Here is a 27,669-nt window from a genome sequence, read left to right on the forward strand (position 1 = left end):
TAAATAAAGACATTTCTTCCTCAGTTTAGGTCGATATGTATTCTTCTACATATTTTTGGTAAATAAAATCTCAATAAGAGTTTATTGATTGGTTTGTGCAAAAACTATAGTTATTTTTTTACTAGTAATGGCGGCGATCTGCGATTTTTTTTTTATTATGACTGCGACATTGCGGCGGACAGATCGGACACTTTTGACGCTATTTTGGGACCATTGACATTAATACAGTGATCAGTGCTATAAACAGCCACTAATTACTTCGTAAATGTCACTGGCAGGGAAGGGGTCAAGACTAGGGGGCAATCATGGGGTTAAATGTGTGTCCTAGGGAGTGTTTTTAACTGTATGGGGATGTGACTGACTGGGGGAGGAGACATATCGTTGTTCCTACTTAGTAGGAAAACACGATCTGTCTTCTCTCCCCTGACAGAACTGGGATTTGTGTGTTTACACACACATGTCCCTGTTCCGGCTCTCATGTCCACAATCGCGCACGGCTGGCGGTCATCAGTTCCCGGCCGTGTAGTGGGTGCACATGTGCCTGCTGCAGCTGTTTAAAGGACCGACGTACAGCTACGACAGGTCGCAGGAATGTGCCAACCTGCTGCAGTATAGTGACGGTGGCTGGTCGTCAAGCGGTTAAATTGCCCTGTTACATTGATCGTCAGTGTAAATTCCTCTGTTACATTGGTAGTAATTTTGAACCCCCCCCCCCCCCATTATATCGGTAGTCAGTTTAAATTTACTCATTGGTGGTCAGTATATATTCCACTGTTAAATTGGTGATCAGTGAAAAAAAATTCCCCATGGGTGGCCAATGCAAATTCCTCTGTTATGTTGGTTGCCAGAGTAGATTCCCCCTTTACATTGCTGGTCAGTGTGAAATCCTTTGTTACATTGGTGGTCAGTGTAAATTGCCCTGTTACATTGGTGATCAGTGTAAATTCCCATGTTACTATGGTGGTCAGTGTAAATTCCCCTGTTACATTGGTGGCCAGTGTAAACAATCCTGTTAAATTGGTGGTCAGTGTCAATTCTTCTGTTATATTGGTATCCAGCGTAAATGACTAATCACTAACATGAAGAATGAACACATAGAGGGAAAGCTCCCTTTACTCATGTTGAGATTTATTATGACACCAGCAATCCTTTTATTAGAAATCCGCAGTGGTCAGCTGAGCAGAGAGAGTGAGAGACACAACGCACAGAGATTATGTTCTTATTCTTTTCTTCCTGTTGGAGACTTGTGTCTGTAGGACTGATGTTTTCTGCTAGGAAAAAAGTATTCATGAAGCTTCTGCTCTGTTCCTCCCTCTCTCTGTTCACCAATTTGGCAGCTGCGGATGATTAACAAAAGGATTCCTGGTGTCACAATACATTTTACACAAGTAGAGAGTAAATGGATCTTTCCCTCTAGTTCAGTTCTTTCTCATTCTATAAATGTCACTGTTATTTATGCCTGGTTTCCCCCTCTGCATTGCAGGAAACACCCCAGCATGCAGTGTACTGCTGACAAGTGCCATCTGCCAAGCACTACTGGGACAGGGATCTTTAGCACCCAACCCAGAGTGTTCCCTCCCCATGAGCTATTACCTTCTGCAACAGTAAAGGTGGCAGGTCCTGTCCTATTTACACCAACCTCCTTCTGAAGAGCCCATAGTGGCCACCTCTTCAGCCTGCCCCCAGGCCAGCCAACTTTCAGTGACCCACTCTCCCCTCTTTATACCCATCAAAATCAGGGGATAGGTTTGCAATACTCCCCCTGGCCTTTTAACTTCTTAGGAAGCCAGCAGCTGTGCGTGTATGAGTAAATTAACCATTTGACCCCCAGGCCTATTCTGACTGTTCTCACATATGTGTAAAATCCAGATTTTTTTCTAGAATATTACTTAGAGCCCCCAAACATCATATATATAGATATCTATAGATAGATAGATAGATAGATAGATAGATAGATAGATAGATCTATTTTTTTCTTTTTTTAAGCAGAGGCCCTAGAGAATAAAATGGAGGGTGTTGCTATTTTTTATTTCACACGATATTTGCGCAGTGGTATTTCAAATGCAATTTTTTGGGGAAAAAAATACACTTTAGTGAATTTTAATGCACAAAAATATAATATCCAACTGTTTGGTAAAATATGAAAGATGATGTTATGCCGAGTAAATAGTTACCTAACATGTCACACTTTAAAACTGCGTATGCTCGTGGAATGGCATCAAACTGCGGTACTTAATATTTTCCATAGGCAACGTTATATAAGCTACAGGTTACCAATTTAGGGTCACACAGGAAGTTTGGTGCTAGAATTATTGTTCTAACTATAACGTTCACAGCGATACCTTACATGTGTGGTTTGAACACTGTTTACATATGCGTGCATGACCTATGCATGCGTTCACCTTTGCACACGAGCACGAGGGGGCCGGGGCACTTTTCAAATGTTTTGAATTTTGTTATTTATATTGTTTAACATTTTACATTTTTTACACCGTGTCTTTAACTCTTTATTTATTTATTTTTTATCAACTTTATTGCTATCACAAGGAATGAACCAAGATGAACCAAGATTGGTTTGATCAGATGTTTGTTCAAGCCGGTAATGGCTTGTTTGCATGAGACCGAAACCAGAAGCGATCCTCATCGCTTCCAGTTTCTGGCATCACACGGGAGGAACAACATCAGATCCTCTCATTGTGTCCCAGGAACTGGATGCTGCGGGTCACATCCTTACTAGGTTCTCCGATCGCAGGGGAGAGCCCAGGGAAGGCGGCGGCAAGAAGAGGGTGGGCTCACCTTCCACTGCCTGTAAACGTAACCCAGCGGCTTCTTAGCTGCTAGGATTGATTTTACATTGAAGTGAATCGCCGGCCCTAAAAAATTATATTTCCATCATTGCTGCAGCGTTGACTGAGATATTATCCTTACAATCCAGCAGCACATCGCTGGTCGGCAAGTGGTTAAAGCTTTGAAGTTGAGTATTTGTACTAGCAGGCAAAAACACGCAGAATTTTATTGAGTTTTTAGCTCTGTTCTACTCGGCTTTCCATATAAATATGGATATACAGAAACCCAGACGGGAACACAAACCTGAAGCAGGTCAACTGTTGGTCAGAAGAAGGTCAACTGAAGATCACTGAAAAGGTTAATGAATTTTGAATGATCTCAGGAGCATGTGATGCCATCAATGCAACCTTAGACCTGCCTACCCAGGCCCTTACAGACATCAAATAGTGACATTGTACATTTGCTGACTTGAAAGGTTAGTAATATCAAGCTTGAATATTGTTGACCCTACTGGGAATATACAGTGCAATATGCATTGAATTTCAACCACACATTCTAAATTCACTATAGGCCAACCGTTTTGTTGTAATACTTCAGCTGGCACCCTCCAACATTCTGAGATCAGAAAGGGGAACACCCTTCAAAGTATAACCAAAGGCAAGACTTTTTTTCTTTCTCTTTTTGGATAGTTTGGAAGAGTTATGCCCCCAGAGTCCCATTGGTTAGATTTCCCTTCACTTTTTGTCTCATAACCAAAACAGGAAGTGAGAGGAAATCCTTCCAAAGTGAGGTAATCCCTAGTTGTCACCAGGACACCCAAACTAGTGTCCCCATTGGATGATATCATTTAGTTTTGCCTTCAGTTTAATTTAAAGTGAAACTATAGGCAAACCTTTTGTTTTTCATTTTGGATAGATCAAGGGAGGGAAGGAAATTATAACCCCATCAGATTTTTTTTTCACCGTTTATATCCCATTGCAGAGGTTTCCTCTCACTTTCTGTCCCATAGCTAAACTAAATTAAGGGAATTCCTTGGGAACCCCTAGGTCACCAGAAATAGTATCCCCATTGGAAGATTTCCCCTCTATTACTTTTATGGGGACAACCTAAAATTTGTGATTTTCTTTTACTTTCACTTTCAATGACCAGGACAAATGGAGAGAGTGAATCTCCATAATGGGGGGGCACAGAGAGCAACAAAAACTGACAGGTGTTCTAATCCATCTCCAATCTATCCAAAACTAAAAAAAAAGTTATGCTTTTGCACAAAGCATATATCAAAAGGAAACACTCTGACATGCCCCAAATAATACAGACCATGAAGATTATACAAATAATTGTATGAACAAACAAATGCCTACATTTCAAAACTAGCTTGATACTGGCTTTTCAAACTAACAAATGCAATAATTAAGAGGCTGGATAAAAGATTTAAAAGATGTAAAAAGGAGAGTGGATATCATTGGACGTTGTCTACGGTGCTTACTCCACACTTCACGTACTATGTATAAATAAATTCATAAGATCCAGGCGGTGGTGTGCTACAGTGTTCCTTGCATAATGCTGCAGAAAATACTCCGTGATAGGTCATAGAACCGGGTTCTCCTGCTTCTAGCATGCTTTTTTCACCCATTTATAACAATGAAAAGGTCCTTATTTGCTTAGGAGTCCCGAAGCAAGCCAAACACTAAGCCATACCAACATTGTTATGTTACCATAAATACAGGTGCAATGCCATGTGTGCTTTCCTCCAGCATTCCTTATCAGTGTGAAAAGTGCCTTCAAATTACCATGCAATGGTGTTTGTCATAGGTACTTCCTGCTCCGCCTTGACATGCAGCAGTCATAGATCTCTACTTCCCATGAGCACTGACATTAGAGAGCTGAGCAGAGGTAGGTAATATAGGCACATTACCCTGTACACCAGCCATGGAGTTTACACAAAGGCATGGCAAAGTTGTGTACCACTTCAGTGACAGCGTGGTCAACCCATAGAAGGACATTTGGTGTAGCCTCTATTTCTGGCAGAATAGCCAGGTATCATCTGATAATGATAAAAACATTAAAAAAGAATAAAAAGGAACAGTGTGCTTCTATGGGCAAGCTCTGCTATATGTAAAACCTGGTACACACTATGAGTGTTTTTTTTTTCGTTTAACCCAGCTCGTTGAACGAAAAAAAAACTGTCAGCTCTGGTCAGAGCACTGTACTAACTATGCAAAGTTAGTATATCAATTTTCCCTGCTGAGCTGTTGTGTTCTGACAGGGGTACGTCCCCCCACCAGAACAATCTGATCAGGGCTGTGTGCCATTGGCAGGGAGTGCTGATCAGGAGTCGGTCAGTTGTTGGTTTTCCACCATGCTTGTCCGACAGAAGCCGGCCAAATGCTCAGCTTTTGTGAGACAGCGTAGTGACATACAAACGGACCGGATGTTTTGTTTTTTTCTTTGTTTTTTTTTACAGGCCGATGTCTCTTGACATTCGGCCCATGTCTACGGGGCTTTAAGTTTGAATTTTGACCGCACACACACATTTAAACCATAACACAGGCCAACACACATTTTGGTGCCTGAAATGTTGCATATATTTAACCCACTGATTCCAAAAAATGATACCAATTTATCCTTATCAGCTCTAGTTTTTGAGATACAGCATAAATAGCATTGAATGAATGAATGAATGAATGAATGAAATACTTGTATAGCGCACAATGCGAACTGAATCGCCTCTAGGCGCTGTGGCGAGCTTTGATCATCTGCTAAAAGAGGAAGGTCTTGAGCATTAAACCCTTCACTCTGGTTGCCCATCAAAAATCAGGAAATTAATAAAGCAAAATATGTTGGGATGATTTAGGCAGCACCGTTGTGAAGTAGCCCTACCTCTACAGTGCTTGATCTGGAAAAATCTAATATTATAACTGGCTATATACACACACCTCCTATATGATTATAACTTAAACTTTAGAATCCAATGTTTCCAATCAGTGGTAATTTCGTCAATTATATTAACACTATTTTAGTCGACTAAAATACAAATACATCTAAAACAATTCAGATGACTAAAATACGACTAAAGCTAAAATTTAGTCATTTTAATCAAAAGAAAAATCAAAAGACTAAGGGGTTGATTTACCAAAGGGAACCACTGATAAAAAAAAACACAAAAAATGGTGTACATATAAATAAAGTGCATGTGCAAAACAATGAATTTGATCAAACAATGTAAAGTATTATGCATCAATATGTGTTCAAATTATAAAGTCCATGAAATGATCTTAATTGATGGATATAAAGTCCAATATGAATGTGTCAAAGTAAAAAAGTGCTCAGTGCTCAAGGACCAATTTCAACTTTAAAGGTGTGCCAGTGTTCTAAAAGTGCTCTTTCAAATAAAAAAGCAGCCTCTTACCAGACAGCATGGATCTCGATTACGGAGATCAAAAAAGCCTGCACTTAATCCCCATAATGGATGGTATAATGAGAAGGTACTCCAGTTACGGCACTCTTGCTGATGTCAATGAGCTTAAATATCTCTTTTAGGAAAAGCCACTCACCGTGTAGGCATGTGTGAAAAGTAAACAGGGAGAAGCCTCATAGCGTAAACCAATAAAGCCGGTTTATTAAAAAATACAAGATACACTTACGATAAGGTTGAGAATCACAAGCAGTGCTAAAAACAAGCTGGCCGTGGTGTCCCCTGTCCCGCTGGCCATGATAACTTCACACGCAAGCTCCTCCCTTATGTGTGGTGTCATTGTGGCCTGTGGGACGAGTGACCCCCGTATCTAAGAAACTTGAGCTGATGCAGTCTAAGCAATGCAATTTTCTGAATCAGCACCCCAAATAATCCCAAGAGCAGGTCTAAAAGGCAACAAGAAAAAAGATTTTTTTTTGTTGGGCTGTGTAATCTTTATAGAGCTGTATACGTTAGACTAGGGATTTCCAAACTTTTTGACATTAAAATTTTACAAATATTAGCAGGCTGAAAAAAAAAAATCTATTTTATACATTAACTAATAAAAATTGAATGAATGAATACATTTTACTTGGAGTTTTATTACTTTTGTAATCAGCATGATATGATTTAGAACAACAATATAAAAAAAGGAGAACGAAGCAAAAAAGCTCCAAATAAACTTGAACCCATCAGAGCACATCAGGGTTCCCATTAAAGATCCCCTGTCTGGTGGGCTCTGATCTGATTTTTTTTTTTGCTGCATTCTAGAGGAATTTAGAATCATAGTTGAGGGAAGAATAGAGAGGCAGCCTGGATATTCATGGGGATATAGCCAATCCCTGGGAAGATGTGTCTAGTAGGTGGCTGGAGAGCCCATAAATAGGGGCCTGGAGCAGAAGGAGAGATAGCTTTGGTCCAGTCATGCAAGGATGAGAACCCCTGTTTGGTGGGCTCTGCCCCTAAGGGCAGGCTGCTGGAGAAGTCATCAAGGACCCAGGTGGAGCTTAGCTGGGGGGGGGGGGGGGGGGTATTCACAAATTCTGGTCTGGAAGGTTTTCTTTGGCTCTGGAGAGCTCTCTGGAGAGTACCTGGTAGAAGTTTGTACTCTGTCAAAGTTGAGTACCCATCAGAGTCCTCATCAAAGTCCATCTTACTTCAGAGGGTTGGATACAATCTTGCAACAGACCTGATTTGGCTCACAGGCCATAGTTTGGTGACCCCTGCATTAGACAAAGAGAGAAATAATAAAAGAGAAAAGAGGGACAGAAGAATTTAAATCTAAAAAGGGAAGATCCTTCCAAAGAGGGACAGATAGGAGCTACGTAGACATGTCTCATGAAGTCTTTGAACTAGTCATACTATTTCTGTATTGGTCTTAAGATCTGTTAGTACCATATGTTTGGGTGGCTGTATTATGATAGTCTTTGTTTAATCCATAGAGGTTTCTACAGAAAAAAAGGTTTTCCCAGACTAGATCTGGATAAAATACTGTATCTCTGGCACGGTATGTAAATGTTTTGAAAACCTGAGGTTTCATTTGGCAATCACTTCCAGAAAATTGCTTTGTCATCTGCTATTTATGGAGACATTACCACAAATGTCTCTTGTAGCTACAGTCAGCAAGACAGAGGACACTCTCAAAAACTCTAAATGTAAACTTGGTTTGTATTTAAGTGGCTAAAATAGCTTCTGAAAATCACTATAACCTTTTATTACTGAGCAAGAGCTCATAATAACACAATTGCGATAAAAGTGTCATCCAGCCAGCAGTCTGTATTAAAGTGGTATTAAACCCAAAAGCAAATATTCATGATGTTGCAGCTTACCATTTTTTTTTTTTTAGATGTAATGACTGTATTACTTTGCTTTTTTTTAGGCTTTCTTTCTTCTATTTTCATCTTGTGATCCAACCAGTAAGTCTGTTGTTTTTCAAAAGAACACATTGTACAGCAGATGTAGCAGTTACAAAGATGAGATAAACCATTTAACACTAGCAGGGGTGCTTACAATGATCAGCTTATATTTATTTATGTAAAACCTTTTTCCAAAAGGAAACTGCTGTGACTGCTTAAAAAAAGTATTAACTGGAGTCTTGCTTCAGTTTGTTAGTGTATTTAAATCTGCTAGTACATCTAACACTCTCCTCCCCCCAGACTGACAATGCTGCTGTCCAAAGGTGCCCACTGTTCTCCTTCATCCAGAGTGGGGGCACTCTAATACAGGAGATGTGTTACTGGCCAGATCACCAGGTGAAAACAGAGGGAAAAAAGCCTAAGAAAAGAAAACTGGTGCAGCCACCACATCTAATGATTGGTAAGCTGCGATATATTACATTTTTGGTTTTGGGTTTAATACCGCTTTAAGCCGAAAAAGTTTTATTTAGTGTAACTGCAATAGTTTTAATAAAAAAAAACCAAAAAAAAACCTTTATTTACGGCTGAAATCCAGAAAGATATACAAGACATATAGACATATATGAACACAGCTCTGTATTCATTAATGCATTTTAAAAATATATGTGTTTTAATGCATGCAGTAAAAGTATCTAAATTTGACTTGAAGGAGAAGCAGCACAAGTAGCCAGTTGAGTGTGCTGCAGTGCAAGGAGCATGCTGATAGGAACAGAGAGTTGAGCTCAGCAGGCTGCTGATTCCCCCTTTACTGTCCAGTCACAGAGTAAGGTTGGGGAGGGGACCTGTAAGTGAAAGTGACACTGCAGAAGTGAAAGATCAAGTCCCTCCCCTAGCTACACAGGACTGTGCTGTGTGGCAAGGATAGGTAGATCTCCTAAATCTCAGGACTGGTTGGACAGAAATACAAATCATTTGAAAGGTAAAACAGCTCTCATATACACTATATTACCAAAAGTATTGGGGCACTTATCTTTACACACACATGAAATTTAATGGCATACCAGTCTTAGTCTGTAGGGTTCAATGTTGAGTTGGCCCACCCTTTGCACCTTTAACAGCGTCAACTCTTCTGGGATTCATTCCAAAGGCTTGAGGTCAGGCCAGTCAAGTTCCTCCACCCCAAACTCGCTCATCCATGTCTTTATGGACCTTGCTTTGTGTACTGGTGCGCAGTCATGTTGGAACCGGAAGGGGCCATCCCCAGACTGTTCCCACAAAGTTGGGAGCATGAAATTGTCCAAAATGTCTTTGTAAGCTGATGCCTTAAGAGTTCCCTTCACTGAAACTAAGAAGCCAATCCCAACCCCTGAAAACAACCCCGCACCATAATCCCCCCCCCCCTCCACAAAATGATTTGACCAGTGCACAAAGCAAGGTCCATAAAGACATGGATGAGCGAGTTTAGGATGGAGGAACTTGACTGGCCTGTCCTGACTTCAACCTGATAGAACACCTTTGGGATGAGTTAAAGCGGAGACTATGAGCCAGGCCTTCTCATCCACATCAGTGTCTAACCTCACAAATGTGCTTCTGGAAGAATGGTCAAACATTCCCATAGACACACTCCTAAACCTTGTGGACGGCCTTCCCAGAAGAGTTGAAGCTGTTATAGCTGCAAAGGGTGGGCCAACTCAATATTGAACCCTACGGACGAAGACTGGGATGCCATTAAAGTTCATGTGTGTGTAAAGGCAGTCGACCAATACTTTTGGTATTATAATATAAAATCTGGGTATTTAGGTATTAGAGGTTAGTATAATCAGAATAATGGAAGATGATTACTAGTCGTTTGTTAATGTGATTGTACATATTCTGTTCTGCTTTATTAAAAGAGGTGTTACTGGTATTTATTTTAATGGAACTATAATGCTTTCTATGTTGTACTATTACTAATGAATCTTTATTTTTTTCCTTCCAGACATTTATAGTATTGAATAGAGGGAAGACAATCTTCCGCTTCAGTGCCACGTCTGCCTTGTACATTTTAACTCCCTTTAACCCCATTAGAAAAATATCAATAAAGATTTTGGTACATTCATATCCTTTTCTGGTATAGAGTCTGACAATGGAATACCTATATAGTTGCAGGGGGAGAATTCTTGTCTACAGAGACCCTGAGAATTATAAGAAGCCAGTGAGTGTTTTATACTTTGCATGAAATGGAATATTGGTTTTAAGTTTATTGGCCCTTTAATTTTTTTGGCAGTAGTGAATCTCTATCTCACTTTAATGAGGCATCCTGGATTATAAAACTGATTAAATGGGCACCGCTCTATTATACAAATCTCTTAACATGTCAACTCTTTTTCACTTTGCAGAGCATCTTTATTCAACCCCTGGCAAAAAAGTATGGAATCACCACTCTTGGAAAATTTTCATTCAACTGTTTAATTGTATATATATATATATATATAGATATATATATATATATATATATATATATATATATATATATATATCTATATATATATATAAAAACGAATTACAGACATGCCTCAAAAATATTTTAATTTAACATTCAAACCTTCTGGCTTTAAAGGGGAGGTTCACAAAAAAAAGGAACCTCCGCTTTTCGGAACCTTCCCCCCTCCCGGTTTCACATTTGGCACCTTTCAGGGTAAGGGGTGCAGATACCTGTATAATACAGGTACTTACACCCACTTCTGGGCATAGACTGGTCTTCGCCTCTTCCTTGTCTCCCCCCCCCCCCGCTGTCTGCTGGGAAACACACGGGTCCCAGAGACAGTAGGGACCATCCGGACTGCGCAGTGCAACTCGCACATGTTCAGTAGGGAACTCGGGAAGTGAAGCCACAATGCTTCATTTCCTGATTCCCTTACCAAAGATGGTGGCAGCACCCGAGAGCCGAGCGATAGATCGGCTTTGGGTGCCGACATCTCAGGTGTCCTGGACAGGTAAGTGTCCATATTTTAAAAGTCAGCAGCTGCAGTATTTGTAGCTCCTGACTTTAAACAAAAAAAATGTTGGTGGACCTTCGTTTTAAGAAACACTTAAAAAAATTAAAAAAGAAAGAAAACTGTAGTCAGTGGCAACTGTTTTTGCAGATCAAGCAGAGGGGAAAAATATGGAATCACTCAATTCTGAGGAAAATATTATGGAATCACCATGTACTTTTCAGTTCTAAAACAAACATCTACATTAGATTACATCCTGAAAAATGTTATCATCACCAAACAGCCTTTCAATTGATGGAATAAGAAAAGTGTCCAAAATCTCAATATAAACTTGTGCATTTATTAGAGATTTAGGGACAGTCATCTCCCCCCGTACTTTTACCTGACAGGCAACCCCAAATCATCAATGATCATCAATGATTGTGGAAGTTTGCATGTTTTCTTCAGGCAATCATCTTCATACATTTCATTGGAACGGCACCAAACAAAAGTTCCAGCATCATCATCCTGCCCAATGCAGACCTTTAACTAGGGCATTTTCACCCCCTTCTTGCCCAGGCCAATTTTCAGTTTTCAGCGCTGTAACATTTTGAGTGACAATTGCGCGGTCATGAAAAACTGTACCTAATTGACGCCTTTCCCCCACAAATAGAGCTTTCTCTTGGTGGTATTTGATCACCTCTGCGTTTTTTATTTTTTGCGTTACAAACGAAAGAAAGTGACAAGTTTAAAAAAACAACAAAACTATTTTTTAAAGATTACGGGGGAGATGACAGTTTAGACCAATATGTATTCTTCTACATATTTTTGCTAAAAAAAAAAATCTCAATAAGTGTATATTGATTGGTTTGCACAAAAGTTATAGCGCCTACAAAATAGGGGATAGCTTTATGGCATTTTTATTATTATTATTTTTTTTTTTACTAGTAATGGGGGCAATCTGTGATTTTTATCGTGACTCGCAGGAAAATATAATGGAATCACCATGTACTTTTCAGTTCTAAAACAAGCATCTACATCAGATTACATCCTGAAAAATGTTATCATCGCCAAACATCCTTTCAATTGATGGAATAAGAAAAGTGTCCAAAATCTCAATATAAACTTGTGCTAAGGTCATTAAGAGGGTAAATCCTTCTGGGACTGAAGTGGTTAAATCTGCAATAAATGCATAAGTTTGAGATTTTGGATACTTTCCTTATTCCATCCTTCACACTCTGTTGCTGGATGCGGTGACGGATGGGTGGATAGATTTAATACCAAGAAGCTGCCTTGTTTGCCAATATTACTATTACATTATCTATTGTAACTCAGGACCGATTGCCTTGCCCCAGTGTCTTTCCCAGTTTGGGAGCCTTCAGCGCTAGGGGGCTGGTCTCCTTTTTACATCTCGCTGTTCTTTCGGCCTTTCCCAGGGCGACCACATTAGAAGGATTTGAAAGGGTAAAATAACCATCGGCAACATCCACCCTGGTTCTCTGTCGTGTTTTTAATCACAAGTCTTATGGAATGTCTATTCAACACACTGTTCTGAATATACTATCTTTTACACTTATACATACCCCTGAAGAAGGAGATTCAGTCTCTCTGAAATGCGTAGGGTATTTCAAGTAATCAGTGTATATACAGACTATCAGTGTATCTATGCATTCCTTGTTTTATGTATTTTCTTAATTTTTTCAATAAAAAACTCTTTTGTATCTTAAAAATCTGATATTGACTGTACATGCCTTAAAAGTCTACCACTAGGGGTGTTCCAATTTTCGGTCTTATTCCATCATTTGAAAGGATGTTTGGTGATGATACCATCATTTGATAAAATTTCAGGATGTAATCTGATGCAGATGTTTGTTTTAGATCTACAAAGTACATGGCGATTTCATATTTCTTTCCTCTGCTTGATCTGCAAAAACAGTTGCAACTGACTACAGTTTTCTTTCTTTTTTCATTTTTTTAACAGTTTCTTAACCACTTCCCTTCCCTACCCGCCCATTGTCATATGACGTCCGCAGATGAGATCTCCCATCCTGGTGCGGGCGTCATATGACATCCTTGGCTTCCCAGCGCTATAGGGGGCAGGCACGCCTGCCCTGTCACCGAAGAGCCGTTGCGTGCGCTCGGCGGCCGCGATGAATGGCGGGCACTCGTTGTCGCTCGTTACAGAGCAGGACTGTGGATCTATGTGTTTAAACACACAGATCCAGGTCCTGTCAGGGGAGAGGGGACCGAACGTGTGTTCCTAGTATATAGGAACACCGATTAGTCTCCTAACCCAGGCAGTCCCCTCCTCCTATAGTTAGAATCACTCCCTAGGTAACACATATAACCCCTTGATCGCCCCCTAGTGTTAACGCCTTCCCTGCCAGTGACATTTATAGAGTAATCAGTGCATTTTTGTAGCACTGATCACCGTATAACTGTCAGTGATCTTGAAATAGTGTGAAAAGTGTCCGTTATGTCCGTCGCAATGTCGCAGTCACGATAAAAATCGCAGATCGCCATCATTATTAGTAAGAAAAAATAATAATAAAAGTGCCCAAAATCTATCCCCTATTTTGTAGGCGCAATAACTTTTGCGCAAACCAATCAATATACGCTTATTGCAATTTTTTTTTTAACAACAATATGTAGAAGAATACATATTGGCCTAAACTGGGGAAAACATTTGTTTTCGTTTTTTTAAAAATGGGATATTTAATTTAACAAAAAGTAAAAAATATTGTGTTTTTTTCAAACTTTTTGCTACTTTCTTTTGTTTATAGCGCAAAAAATAAAATCCGCAGAGGCGATCAAATACCACCAAAAGAAAGCTCTATTTGTGGGGGACAAAATGATAAAAATTGGGTACAGTGTTGCATGACTGTGCAATTATCACTCATAATGTTGCAGCGCTGAAAACTGAAAATTGGCCTGGGCAGGAAGGGGGTGAAAATGCCCTAGTTAAAGCCAGAAGGTTGGAATGGTAAATGAAAATAGTTTTGAGGCATGTCTGTGATTGTTTACATTTTTTTTTTACACAATTAAACAATTGAATGAATATTTTCCAAGAGTAGTGATTCCATATTTTTTGACAGGGGTTGAATAAAGATGCTCTCCAAAGGGAAAAAGAGTTGACGCGTTCAGAGATTTGTATAATAGAACGGCGCCCATTTAATCAATTTCCAGCTCCTCTGCAGCCTTTACTGGGTTCACACCCCGCTAGTCTAGAACAGGGGTATACACACCTTCAGAACAAAGGGCCAGTTATCTGCCCTTCAGACTTTAGGGGCCCAGACTTTAGCCAGTGGAACATTCAGAAAAAAGGGGCGGAGAGCTGAAGTTACACTCTGCAGAGCTCAGTGAAGAAAGTTCTGAGAGCTGATTGGAAGGTAAGAACCCCCCCCCCCAACTTAACACAGCACACAAGAACTCAGCTGAGACTGTCAATCAGCTCCCAGATAGGAAGGATAACTTGCCAAATTTGTGGCAGTGTTAAATTGAAAGTCTTGTAACTTGCTTCACATTTTCACTGGCAAGTTGTACACTTGCAGAGCCCTTATAGCACAAGCTCTAGTTGACACTTTTCCGATTTGTTGTAGCAAATTTGCGTGCCAAGTCTCCAGCAAGAGCAAAGTTGCAGTGGTGAGTCTACAACAAGAGCTCTGCAAGTCTACAGCATGGAAATTCAGCCACAGTGACCCCTGTGGTGGGATCACTATTACACAACATAATTGAACCAGAACTTGCAGCCGACTTGCAGAATGTTTGCAAAGAAAGTTGATCTGGAGTCATGCAATGTGGACTTGCTGCAATTGTGCAACAAACTTGTGAGGCCTGGCAAGTCTAGCAATAGTTTAGCAAAGTCATTTTCCAAATCTCAGCACAATTGTTTTCTTTCTTTTTTTTTTTTTTTCCAAAGAACAATTGTTTTCTATCTGGGCTGGAGCTGCCTCCCCTGTCACCTCTTTTCTCTTGGTGTCAGGAAATCTTCTCATAAGCAATTAATGCTGAGAGCAGAGGAATGAAGCAGCAGACAGAAATGCCACACTATAGAGGGATATGCTTTGTTCATATTTTATGTCTGAGGTTTACAACCACTTTAAGGAATTAAGTGCACTTACCACTGATGATGTCTGTGCCAGATCTTTCTCCTGCACTGTACAAGATGTGGTGCACTTTGTTATTGTTGATATGTTGCCATGGTGTTAGCAATGTGAGTGTCATTAATCCAAACAGCACATTGCCTAAACCCTGGTGACATATAAACAATAAGAACTGCCCTAGATCAGTGAAGAACCTTTCCCTGAGATCTTGCAAAATCTCCCAATTTATGAGATCTCTTGGAATGCACTGGTGACGCAGCCTTCCCAGGGGGCACCTGTGAGTCTCGGGTTAAGTCACCACGGCCTCATGGAAACAGGTACAAACCACTATACATCTTGTAATAACTATAATAATAACTATAGGACTTTCGGTTGTTTTTATATCAGCAGACAGAGCTGCGAGCACCAGGGGATTTTCTGTTCAGGCAGGGAAAGGTCTGCTTTAAACAATTTGTTACCCCAACATTTCATATTCCAGAATGTGTCTGTTGTGTCATGTACTGTTAAAAAGTATCCTGTTCTCTTTGTATTGCTTCCTTTGTGTAAAATATCTGGTGATCTTGCCAGTTCCCTTGCTTTTCTATTTCAAACTGATCATGCTAGGCATGAGGCCCATCCACCCCAGCATGGTCAGTTTTCTGGCTGTACTGGGAGAACAGCCCGCCTATCCTCCAATGGTCAGAATTGTGTTGGCACGCCCCTCCCTGCACAGATACCCATATATATATATATACATATGTATGTGTGTGTGTGTGTGTATATATATATATATATATATATATATATATATATATATATATATATATATATATATATATATATATTTATATATATTTGATTGTCAAAAGTATTGGAATGCCTGCCTTTACACACACATGAACTTTAATAGCATTCCAGTCTTAGTCCATAGGGTTCAATATTGAGTTGGCCCACCATTTGCAGTTATAACAGCTTCAACTCTTCTGGGAAGGCCGTCCACAAGGTTTAGGAGTTTGTCTCTGGTAATGTTTGACCATTCTTCCAGAAGTGCATTTGTGAGGTCAGGCACTGTTGTTGGACAAGAAGGCCTGGCTCACAGTCTCTACTCTAATTCATTCCAAAGGTGTTCTATCGGGTTGAGATCAGGACTCTGTGCAGGCCAGTCATGTTCCTCCACCCCAAACTCGCTCATCCATGTCTTTATGGACCTTGCTTTGTGCACTGGTGCGCAGTCATGTTGGAACAGGAAGGGGCCATTCCCAAGTTGGGAGCATGAAATTGTCCAAAATGTCTTGGCATGCCTTAAAAGTTCCCTTCATTGGATCTAAGGGGCCAAGCCCAGCCCCCGAAAGACATCCCCACACCATAATCCCCCCTCCACCAAATGATTTGGACCAGTGCACAAAGGAAGATCCATAAAGACATGGATGAAAGAGTTTGGGGTGCAAGAAACTTGACCGGCCTACAAGAGTCCTGACCTCAACCCGATAGAACACCTTTGAGATTAATTAGAGCGGAGACTGCGAGCCAGGCCTTCTCATCTACATCAGTGCCTGACCTCACAAATGCACTTCTAGAAGAATGGTCAAACATTCCCATAGACACACTCCTAAACTTTGTGGACAGCCTTCCCAGAAGATTTGAAGGTGTTATAGCTGCAGAGGGTGGGACAATTCAATATTAAACCCTACGGACGAAGACTGGGATGCCATTAAAATTCATGTGCGTGTAAAGGCAGGTAGTGTCCCAATACTTTTGACAATAAAGTGTATGTATATATATATATATATATATATATATATATATATATATGTATATATATATATATATATATATATGTATATATATATATATATATATATATATATATATATGTATATATATATATATATATATATATATATATATATATATACACACACACACAAATATATATACACAAATGTTTTGCCTTTTGTTCCTATTCTAAACTGAATGGGTTGTTTGACAAGTTGAGGGATATTTACAGTACTTTAATGACGGGTTTGTTATTGTTTTATACCGTAATCAAAGTAAAGAAAAATATTAACTAAGATATTTATTTCATCTGTTGAGAACCTTTGTTTCTCCTTTAGTGACCTAGCACAGGTCAGTAAGTGGTCTGGCTGCTCTAATGATTCGGAGCTCAGCAAGGTATTCTCCTTGTTTACATGCTCTACATAAAACCGCATTGTGAAGATTCTGAGCTGCAATGCTGCTAATAATAGGACCTATAAATACATAGGAGTGCTGAGTGCACTTTCCACCATAAATTAGATCCATGATTAGATTTTGCATGGCGCCTGTATGACAAAGGATCGCATCATATGCAGCCATTATATCTCCATCCATTGTCAGGTGGGAGCTTCTAGGAAGCAATATAGGGGTAATGTTGTTATTTTTATATTTAGTTTGTACATTACAGAGGAGATCGAATGTGCCGCCATAATGTGATGCTAATTTACAAGGAGATCTCCTTTAATTTAAATGATGCAAACTGGTTATCTATTTATCTATATATCATGCATAGTACTGATTGATCAAATGCACCCCATCACTGTCTTTCAAATGGCCACGCTGAACATGCTAGTCATAAATTTGGATCACTATTATTATTATTATCATTATTATTACTAACGATTTATATAGCGCCAACAGTTTATGCAGCGCTTTCTAATGTAGAGGGGGGACAGCACAATTACAGTACAGATCAATACAGAAGAAACAGGAGGCCCCTGCTCGTAGAGCTTACATTCTTAATGGAAGGGGTGGTGGTACAAAAGGTACTAGGGGTTGTTAGGTGGGTGTGGGATAGGCTTCCCTGAATAAGTGAGTTTTTAGGGATCTCCTAAAGGTGGACAGGTTAGGGGCTATCACTATAGCGTGTACTTGCCTCAGTCTAAAGCACTTAGGGTGAAATATGTCTGCTGCCTCGTTCCTCTGCTATCCTCACAAGTCTGACACCTTTTGCCGACTCCAAGGGATTCCACGGGAATGGAGGAGGGAAGTTCCAGCACACAGCAAGAGATTGAAAGTCTCAGCTGTGCATGTTTCTCTATGAGATTGAGACCACTCAGGTCTCAGATTACACTCAGAATGCTTCTATATGCTCTGCAGTGTGCAATGTCAGATCCCCGCCCTCACCTGCTAAAGCTCAGAAATGCTGCGTAAGATGTGTGCTTTAGGAGGTTGTAGAGGAGAGGTGGCTGCAGATAAACAAGTAAAACTTATGAAGGAGGATTTGTTTCATCTCTGTGTATCACCTGAGAACAGGTGAAACCCTGAGTATATTTAGGTGTTTACAGCCACTTTACCCTTTTTTTCTTAGTGTTAATCCGAGTGTGGCTCGGGGTGAATTTTCCATACCAAGAGCGCTAACCCCGAGCCACACTCGGGGATCCATCGCAGTATCCAGGGAAGGTAACTTACCTTGTCCCCAGGATCCTGAGATGTCTCCCTGCTGTGTGTGGACGCTGTGTCTTCCGCCCAATGCTCTGTATGCCGGCACGGGGATGGAGCCCAAGGGAAATTTCACCTCCCTTTTGTTCCTAATGCTTTGTCCAGTGCCCTGCATGCATTTTTATATTATATATATATACTGTTCTTTATGCTGGAAACTGGAGATTGTCCATAGCAACCAAAAAGTGTCCCTTTGCGTCAAAAGCAGTTTCAGACCAGCTAAAAAACAGCGATAATAAATTAGAATCACTTGCAGAATTGAGCGATAGCGATTTGTGGGGAAATCCGTCATCAAACACTGAAAGTGATGACAGCGACAATTCTGCAACTGAGCAAATTTCTGTGTTTTTGAGTTGATTACATTATTGAATACATTTTATTATTATTATATTATTATTTTTGATAATTATTTATAGTTATTTATTATATTATAATTTATGATTTTGTGTTTCAAACTTTATCATACCCGGGATGTCTACTAGACTCTTGTTCAGACAGATTTAAGTGTGCTATTCCTAAGGCCGCGTACACACGGGGGGACTGTTCACCCAACTTTGTCCGCTGAACAGTGTTTCAGCGGACAGTCCGCTCGTGTGTGGGCTTCAGCAGACAGTTTCAGCGGACAGTCTGACGAACAAAGTTTCGTGTGTAGGCTTGTTCGTCAAACTAAGTTCCGCGCATGCTCAGAAAGGATTTACACGCCGAAGGTTGCATTGCAGTGTATAGGACGTCGTTTTTCGAGTCCCGTCGTACGTGCCGTTCACGTCATCGCGCAAGTTTTCAGCGGACTGTTCGTTCGTCGTGTGTGGTCAAGTCCGTTCATGCTAATTTTTAACGGACTGTTTGTCAAACTGTTTGACGAACCTAGTTGGACGGACAGTCCGCCCGTGTGTACGCGGCCTAAGCCCTTGTACACACGATCGGAGATTCCGACGGAATATGTCCGATCGGAGCGTTTTGTTGGATATTCCGACTGTGTGGTATACATCGGACTGTTTCCGTCGGAATATCCGTCGGACCAAATTTTCCAACTTGCCGGAAATATTTTCTGACAAAATGCTCCGATCGAATATACTCCGATCATGTGTAGAGAATTCCGATCGGACAAAGTGCCACACATGCTCAGATCAAATTCCTACATCAAAGCTATTGGCTACTAGCCTGAACATAGTCCCATTGTAACGAAATAACGTCATCACGTAGGATTTTAAGACAACTTCGTCCGACCGTGTGTATACAACAGTTTCGGACAAAATCCGACGGATTTGGTTGTCGGAATCTCCGACCGTGTGTACAAGGGCTAAGGAAGAGTGCTACTGGCTGGACCACCAGGTGAAATAAAGGGGAAAAAAGCCTAATGAAAAATTACCTTTTTGTGTTTGGAATTAACTAGTAATGCACCGAAATTTCAGCTGAAAATTATCAGCCAAAAATATGGTTTTCAGCTTGTGCCGAAAGAAAATATAATGGCTGCCGAAAACGCCTGTGATTATGTTGGGATTTTACCTTGTTTATGGTGTGTTTTTCATAGGTCATATGACTCAAAAAATGCATCAAAAACCCAACACAGGTGCATTTTTTATGCGTTCTTGCTGCGTTTCCAATGCATTTCAATGGGGAGGTTTTTGGTGTGGTTTGCCAAGTATGCACCAAAAATGCAGCAAGCAGGATTTTTAACACCACTTGAAAAGGTGCAAGTAATGGCCGACAATAAATTCATATTCATTTAAATTCATAATAATATTTAACCACTTAAGCCCCGGACCAATATGCAGCCAAAGGACCAAGCCCCTTTTTGCGATTCGGCATTGATTCGTTTTAACTGACAATTGCGCGGTCGTGCGACGTGGCTCCCAAAAAAATCGGCGTCCTTTTTTTCCCACAAATAGAGCTTTCTTTTGGTGGTATTTGATCACCTCTGCGGTTTCTATTTTTTGCGCTATAAACAAAAATAGAGCGACAATTAAAAAAAAAAATTCAATATTATTTACTTTTTGCTATAATAAATATTCCCCAAAAATATATAAAAAAAAAATTTTTCCCTCAGTTTAGGCCGATACGTATTCTTCTACATATTTTGCCATGGCTGGGCACTTAAAATGCAACGTACAGGTACATGCTTGTGCCCAGCTGTGCCATTCTGACGATGTATATGTGCAGGAGGTGGTCCTTAAGTGGTTAAAAAGTCGAATATAATACAATTATTTATAAATATATATATATATAATTTTTTTTTTTTTTTTTTTAATGTCAACTACGGTTTCAGCCAAGTGCATCCTGAATTTTCGATTTCAGTTTCGGCACCAAAATGTTTATTTTGGTGCACCACTAGATTTAACACCACTTTAACCTTTACATTAAAAGGGCAAACTTCATAACAATGACCCCCTAAATCTCCATATAATGTATTTCTAATAATGACGGTAATACTGAATGAATAATAACTGTAATTAAAGAGAGATGCATTATGAATTAATATTAAATATTAATGACAGTATTGCTGTGACAGTTAATGAAGGTCGGTATTAAAGAGGAAGCCGCTTTTTTAAACTAGTTTGACAACCTATAAGCAGCCTAATTCATATGCTGAAATAAAGTCTACAGCATCCAGTGTTCTATTTTTACACTTTTTGCTTGTGCTGCGGTTTGAAATCTCCCGTAGCTACACAGCTAAATGAGGAGGAAAATATATATTGAATTACAGCAGAGTTTGGTGAACTCAGGCAAATGTGATATGCCTCACTGTGCCCAAGATTGACAGATCCGCCTGTAAGAATCCAGAGTAATATCATCTTTAGAAGAAGTTTGCCTTTAATATTCTCTTTCAGTAGGTAACAGCATACAACTCTACCTGCATTCCGATCGCCTAACGCTGCCATCTGCACTTATAATAAGTCTTTCTATTTGCATAAAATATTTTTTCCAAGGTCAACAAATAATTCTGCATGCAAATGTATCTCCTTCCTGTGTTAGGCAAAGGGAACATGATATCAATATACAAAATGGTCTGATGAAGCCATCAGAATGTAAATCAGGCACAAGTCAAGATACCGCCTAACATCCTTTTTTTTTTTTTGTTAAAGCTGAAATCTGCGGAAAAAAAAACAAAAAAAAAAACTTTGCATGCTCCCCCCTCCCCCAAACTGCAGGGCTTAAATCAGGGGTGCCCAACCTTTTGAAGAGCGAGGGCCATTGAAGTGAATTGGTAACTGGTCACGGGCCACAATGAGTGGAGCGGGAGGATGACAGGTCCGTGTCCACTGACACAGCTCACTCTACTCTGTGGGCCCTCTGATCCAATCCGATTCGCCCAGATGGAAGGGGCAGATCCCTTTCTATTTTTTTTAGGTAGGTGAGTGTACGCAAACACAAGTCCGTTTACATCTGCTGCTCCATAGAGGTGAGTAGTAAATCCGATTGGGTCGGACCAATCATGTGAAAGGGGTCTAAGGCTGCTTTCACACTGATGCGCTGCAATTTGCCCAAACCGCAGGTGCAGCGCAGTGAACCTGTGGATTTTCTGCTGGTTAGCTGCACTTTGACGTAAACTTCTATTATATCCTGCAAGTTTGGTGCACTTTCTGAAGGCGCAACAAACCCGCAGGTAATAACAGAAGTCTATGGCTCAATTCAGGTAACCCGCAGTTGCCCTGCACCTGCGGATCAGTTTGAAAGTAGCCCAGTAACCACTGCAAAACAGATATATCCATATATACTGTGAATTTAGTCGTAAATGTACCTTTAATAACCATCTTCCATTCTGTTATCGCTTGCTGTTGCTGTCCTAGGTGGACTACATTTGGTATCACTCCGCCTGTGACAGGAGTGGGTACTATACAGAAAGCATTGGCTTATGTGGCTCTGCTCCTCAGCCACTTGCTTGCACTACCAGCAGCTTCATTCACAAAACTGATGCTCTGGGATGGCGGGTCAGCAACCCGTGATCTGGGCTTGCCAACCTGCCATCTGCCACCGGGCCACTGGTTGGGCACCCCTGGCTTAAATGCTCCTTTTGTTGCTCCTCTGGTACTCTCCTCTTCCCTCTGATGTGCTGAGTGGGTTGGTATTTGCATCCCTAGAATACTGGACCTCTGGTCCCGCATTGTACTTTATGAAGTCAGGGTGGGGTAGATTTAATAAAACTGGTGTACTCGGAATCAGGGGCAGCTGTGCATGATAGCCAATTAGCTTCTAATTTCAGCTTGTTCAGTTAAGCTTTTGGTTCTAAAACCTGGAAGATGACTGGTTACTATGCAGAGTTGCAGCAGATTTTGAACACTCCAGTTTTAGTAAATCACCCACGGTGTGACAGACAGATGGACCATTGCAGAGAATGAACTTCAGGGACTGGTCGCTTGAAGAGAAGCCTATGGGGTCAAGGGACAAAGTAGTTAAAAAATCTTTATAATGTTCTCATAGCCACAAAATATAATTTATCCCTTGGGGGGGGGGGGGAGTTGAGGGGGTGGCCTAATTCTAAGGTCGTTTTTGAATTTCCCCGCTTTCTTGCTTTGATAAACTAAACTTCTGTGTTTTGTGCTAGTTGTTTTTTTGTTTTGTTTTTTAAATACAGTAACTAAGGTTGCAAAGGATCAAACTCCAGAAAGGTCAGTGTGTATTACCTTGTTCTGTTGATCCTGGAAATGGCAGAAGAGAACCTTAGTATGAAAGCTGCCAATTGATTTTTACAGTGGGAAGAAAAAGCCTTCTTTACCCCATCAATAGCCATCAAGTTAGTTCTCTGAATCATGGCCATCCCATTGATGAATACTTATCATCAGCTGCTGTGTTTTGTGTTTTATGTTATATGTTTTTTTTTATGATTTGTAATTTTTTTATATTGTTACATTTATGTTTCTGTACTTACTGTTAGCTTAAGGATATAATTAAAGTGTATGTATTGAATTTATTTATTTTTGTATAAAGTAGAGAAAGATCACTGTCAGGTTTTAATTTCTGTCTGTGTTCCTGGTGGGTAGAATCAAAAATATTATAGTTGTCATCAGAACAAATGGTGGGGTAATATTTTTCCAATTGGCGCACCGGTTTATCCCCAATTGGAACATTTGTCTAAATTTAGAGAGATTTTCCTCTTACCTCTTGGTGCTTCTCCAGGACACAAAGTTAAGGAAAATCTCTCCATCTTGACACAGCGAGCAAAAGATAAATTGATAGGGGTTTTAATTATACCCATTTTCCATGCAAAACCATAAAACAAAGGGTTTTGGGTATACGTGAACTTCAAGGAGTTCTAGACAAATATACAAAAATCACTTAAAGTGGTTGTAATCCACTGAGTGAGATGACTAGCCTCAGACACAGAGATGAAAAAAATATTCCTACATAAGTTGTACCTGTTGTACCTGTTTATCTGCCGCATCTGTCCTGTACAGCCTTCTACCACACACAAATGGAAGGCTTTTCCTCAGCAGCAACATCACACACACACTGCGGAGATAGAGCACAGAGCTAAGTGTGATCTAAGAACTGATTGGAGGAAAGTGACACACCTCATTCACAGGCTCAGAGAAACAAAGCTAGGCAACTGAGTCATCTGCTGTGTGCTGCAGGGGGAGGGGGTGCAGGTCATCTCCCGGGATGCTGTGGTGTCGGCTTAATCTATTAGGAGCGATGAGGAACCAGACTCAGTGCTGTGGATTTAGGTTACTACACACCATAGAGTTAAGACCATTAAGTTAATTTAGATTCATTACAACATTGTTACATTCATTTTTTAGTACATTTTTAATATGATTAAAACTTTTTTTCATCTTTTTTGTGTGACATAGGTATAGAATGAAACATCATTCAACTTATTTTTTTAAATAAAAATGAAATGCCAATAAATTAAAATAATTCTTCCTAGTAAACTCCCATCATGCTTTGCACGAAAGACGAAATCCCATGGGGAGGCCTTCTCTGGCTGATACAATCAGACAGAAGGAAGAGAGAAGGAGTAAGTGGATCCTTTAGTCTGCCAGTCTCTAATTAAGCTTTAAAGATTAAATTGGGCTGATTTACTAAATATAAAGAGAATGTTCACACAGGAAAGTATATGGGTTTTCAAAGGAAGCACGGTTTGCCGTTATTTAAAGGTTTTGGTTCAATGGCTAAAATTTGGCACATACGGTAGTCTTTATTGCATGCTATTTTCTTTCTTTTCTCAATCTTATTTTTGCTCCTAAGATAACTTAGTTAGTGCTCCATTCAGGTTAGTTATTTAGTTTAGGGGTTGCATGCAGATTAAAGAACAACTAAAATGTTTTTTTATCTTCTTTTGTTTTTTGGTAGAGTGGGGAATGGTTAAAAATGCTTTGGAGATATTATTGTTTTTGATCATCCCATTGTGGAGGATTTCACCTTGTTTCACATTGGCCATCAAGAAAGGAAATTTTTGGAATGGTCCTCAGAGATCACATAGCAGAGAAAGTTGGCTTGTGAAATCATGTGTGCAGTTCTGATGGCTTTCTTATTTCTTATTTTTCTTTTTAGCTGAATGCTTGCAAGCATGATAAAAAGATTGAGGGCAACAAAAAACATAATTCAATATGGGAGCCAAATGCTTGGCTCAGAAAATGCTGATAGAAGCTGCCATGTCCTGATTTATAGGCAGCATATTAGATGCAGGGCAAAGATTTTACTTGCGGTAAAGCTAAATATATACATCTTTAGTGATGGACGAACTTCCGACAGGACGTTTCGCGAACGCGAAACGCGAACGGACACAAACGTTCGCGAAAACGACCGTTCGCCGCGGGCTCCATTGACTTCAATGGGAGGCGAATTTCGCAAACCTTTAGGTCGAATTTGCGGCCACGGGGTAATTATTAGGGGGTAGCACGTAGTCCCACCACCTGGACAATAGCATAATACATGTATGAGGTGAATTTGGGATCGATAACTACAAGCATTTTTTTTTTATTTGGGAAATTGTTCTGACAATTCAGGACTATGGAGCTAATGAAGGCAATGGAGGAGAGGGAAGGTCAGGGACCAGGGTAGGCAAACAAGAGGGTGCAGGAGATACAGAGCACTGACAGCAGCACCGTAATACAGAGCACTGACATCAGCACCGTGACATACAGCGCTGACAGCAGCTCCGTGACATACAGCGCTGACAGCAGCTCCGTGACATACAGCGCTGACAGCAGCTCCGTGACATACAGCGCTGACAGCAGCTCCGTGACATACAGCGCTGACAGCAGCTCCGTGACATACAGCGCTGACAGCAGCACCGTGACATACAGCGCTGACAGCAGCTCCGTGACATACAGCGCTGACAGCAGCTCCGTGACATACAGCGCTGACAGCAGCTCCGTGACATACAGCACTGACAGCAGCTCCGTGACATACAGCGCTGACAGCAGCTCCGTGACATACAGCGCTGACAGCAGCACCGTGACATACAGCGCTGACAGCAGCTCCGTGACATACAGCGCTGACAGCAGCTCCGTGACATACAGCGCTGACAGCAGCTCCGTGACATACAGCACTGACAGCAGCTCCGTGACATACAGCGCTGACAGCAGCTCCGTGACATACAGCGCTGACAGCAGCACCGTGACATACAGCGCTGACAGCAGCTCCGTGACATACAGCGCTGACAGCAGCTCCGTGACATACAGCGCTGACAGCAGCTCCGTGACATACAGCGCTGACAGCAGCTCCGTGACATACAGCGCTGACAGCAGCTCCGTGACATACAGCGCTGACAGCAGCTCCGTGACATACAGCGCTGACAGCAGCTCCGTGACATACAGCGCTGACAGCAGCTCCGTGACATACAGCGCTGACAGCAGCACCGTAAGCAGCCCCAGGAGGAAGTCAGCACAGCACAGGGATGGTGTGATCCCCTCATAATAAGAACCCCCAGGAGGAAGTCAGCACAGCACAGGGATGGTGGGAGCCCCTCATAATAAGAACACCCAGGAGGAAGTCAGCACAGCACAGGGATGGTGGGAACCCCTCATAATAAGCAGCCCCAGTAGAAATATGACACCGCTCAACCTCTTCAAAGAGGAGGGTAGGGGCATATAGTACGGTGTGCTTTTTTGGGTCAGGGAAGTGAGCCAAATGAATTAAGAAGGTCTGTGTGCTTGATTCCAAAAATTGTTTATAGACATATACATGGTCTACTGATCACATGTGTTGAATTCCTCCGAGATCCATGCCTCATTCATTTTTAGAAATGTGAGGTAGTTAACACTGTCGTGAGCTAGGCGAGTACGCTTATCGGTCACAATCCCCCCTGCTGCGCTGAACGTCCTTTCGGACAGGACACTGGATGAGGGGCAAGCCAACAGTTCGATTGCAAATTGGGCAAGCTCTGGCCAGAGGTCAAGCCTGCCCACCCAGTAGTCTAGGGGTTCATCACTCCTCAGAGCGTCCACATCGGCCGTTAACCCAATGTAGTCGGACACCTGACGGTCTAGGCGTTCCCTGATGCTGGATCCGGATGACACCTGTCGATGGGTCGGCTGAAAGAATGACCTCATATCCGAAGTCACCAACACATCTTCAAACCGGCCTCTTCTTGCAGGCGCTGTTGGATTGGTACCCGCAAATCCTTCTCTGGGAGTGGGAATTGCTCCTCTGCCAGCGCACGCAAAAGCAGAATGCAGCATTTCTCGAAGCAAGGCCTGGAAGTGCTGCATTCTGACAGCCCTCTGCGACGGCGGTAACATTTCCGCCATTTTGTGTTTGTACCGGGGATCTAAGTACGTTGCCACCCAGTACTGGTCCTTGACCCTCATGCTTTTTATACGGGGGTCCCTATTAAAACACTGGAGCATGAAGGCCCCCATTTGCACTCAAGCGGAAGGTATGTGGTGGTGGTGGTGTTGTTGGTGGTAGTGTCTTTGGGGGTGCACATAGCAGAGAGTGAAGAAGAGGGTGCAGATCGAGAGGATGAGGAGGGTGCAGAAGAATAAGGCTGAGTGAGCCACTCAACCAAGTCTGGTGCGTCCTTTAAAGTAATTGAACGCACCTTCTGCAACTTCCCACTTTGGCTCAAGGCTGTTGCTCCTGCCCTACCCCTACCACCCCTGCGGAAGGGCCTG

The 27,669-nt window shown here is 41.2% G+C and overlaps 1 protein-coding gene across 4 annotated transcripts in view; it reads left to right on the forward strand.

Moving 5' to 3' along the window:
* Positions 1 to 27,669, forward strand: part of LOC143923736 (sodium channel protein type 2 subunit alpha-like) — a 200,634-nt gene that overhangs the window by 60,658 nt on the left and 112,307 nt on the right. For all 4 annotated transcript variants that reach the window (XM_077447559.1, XM_077447561.1, XM_077447558.1 and 1 more), the window contains exon 3: positions 10,076 to 10,193. In XM_077447559.1, coding sequence (XP_077303685.1) covers positions 10,076 to 10,193 — 118 coding nt within the window. The remainder of the gene's footprint in view (positions 1 to 10,075; positions 10,194 to 27,669) is intronic.

Source organism: Lithobates pipiens, unplaced genomic scaffold, assembly GCF_037356315.1.
Source record: "Lithobates pipiens isolate NorthernLeopardFrog02 unplaced genomic scaffold, aLitPip1_a1.2 Scaffold_22, whole genome shotgun sequence".
NCBI lineage: Eukaryota > Metazoa > Chordata > Amphibia > Anura > Ranidae > Lithobates > Lithobates pipiens.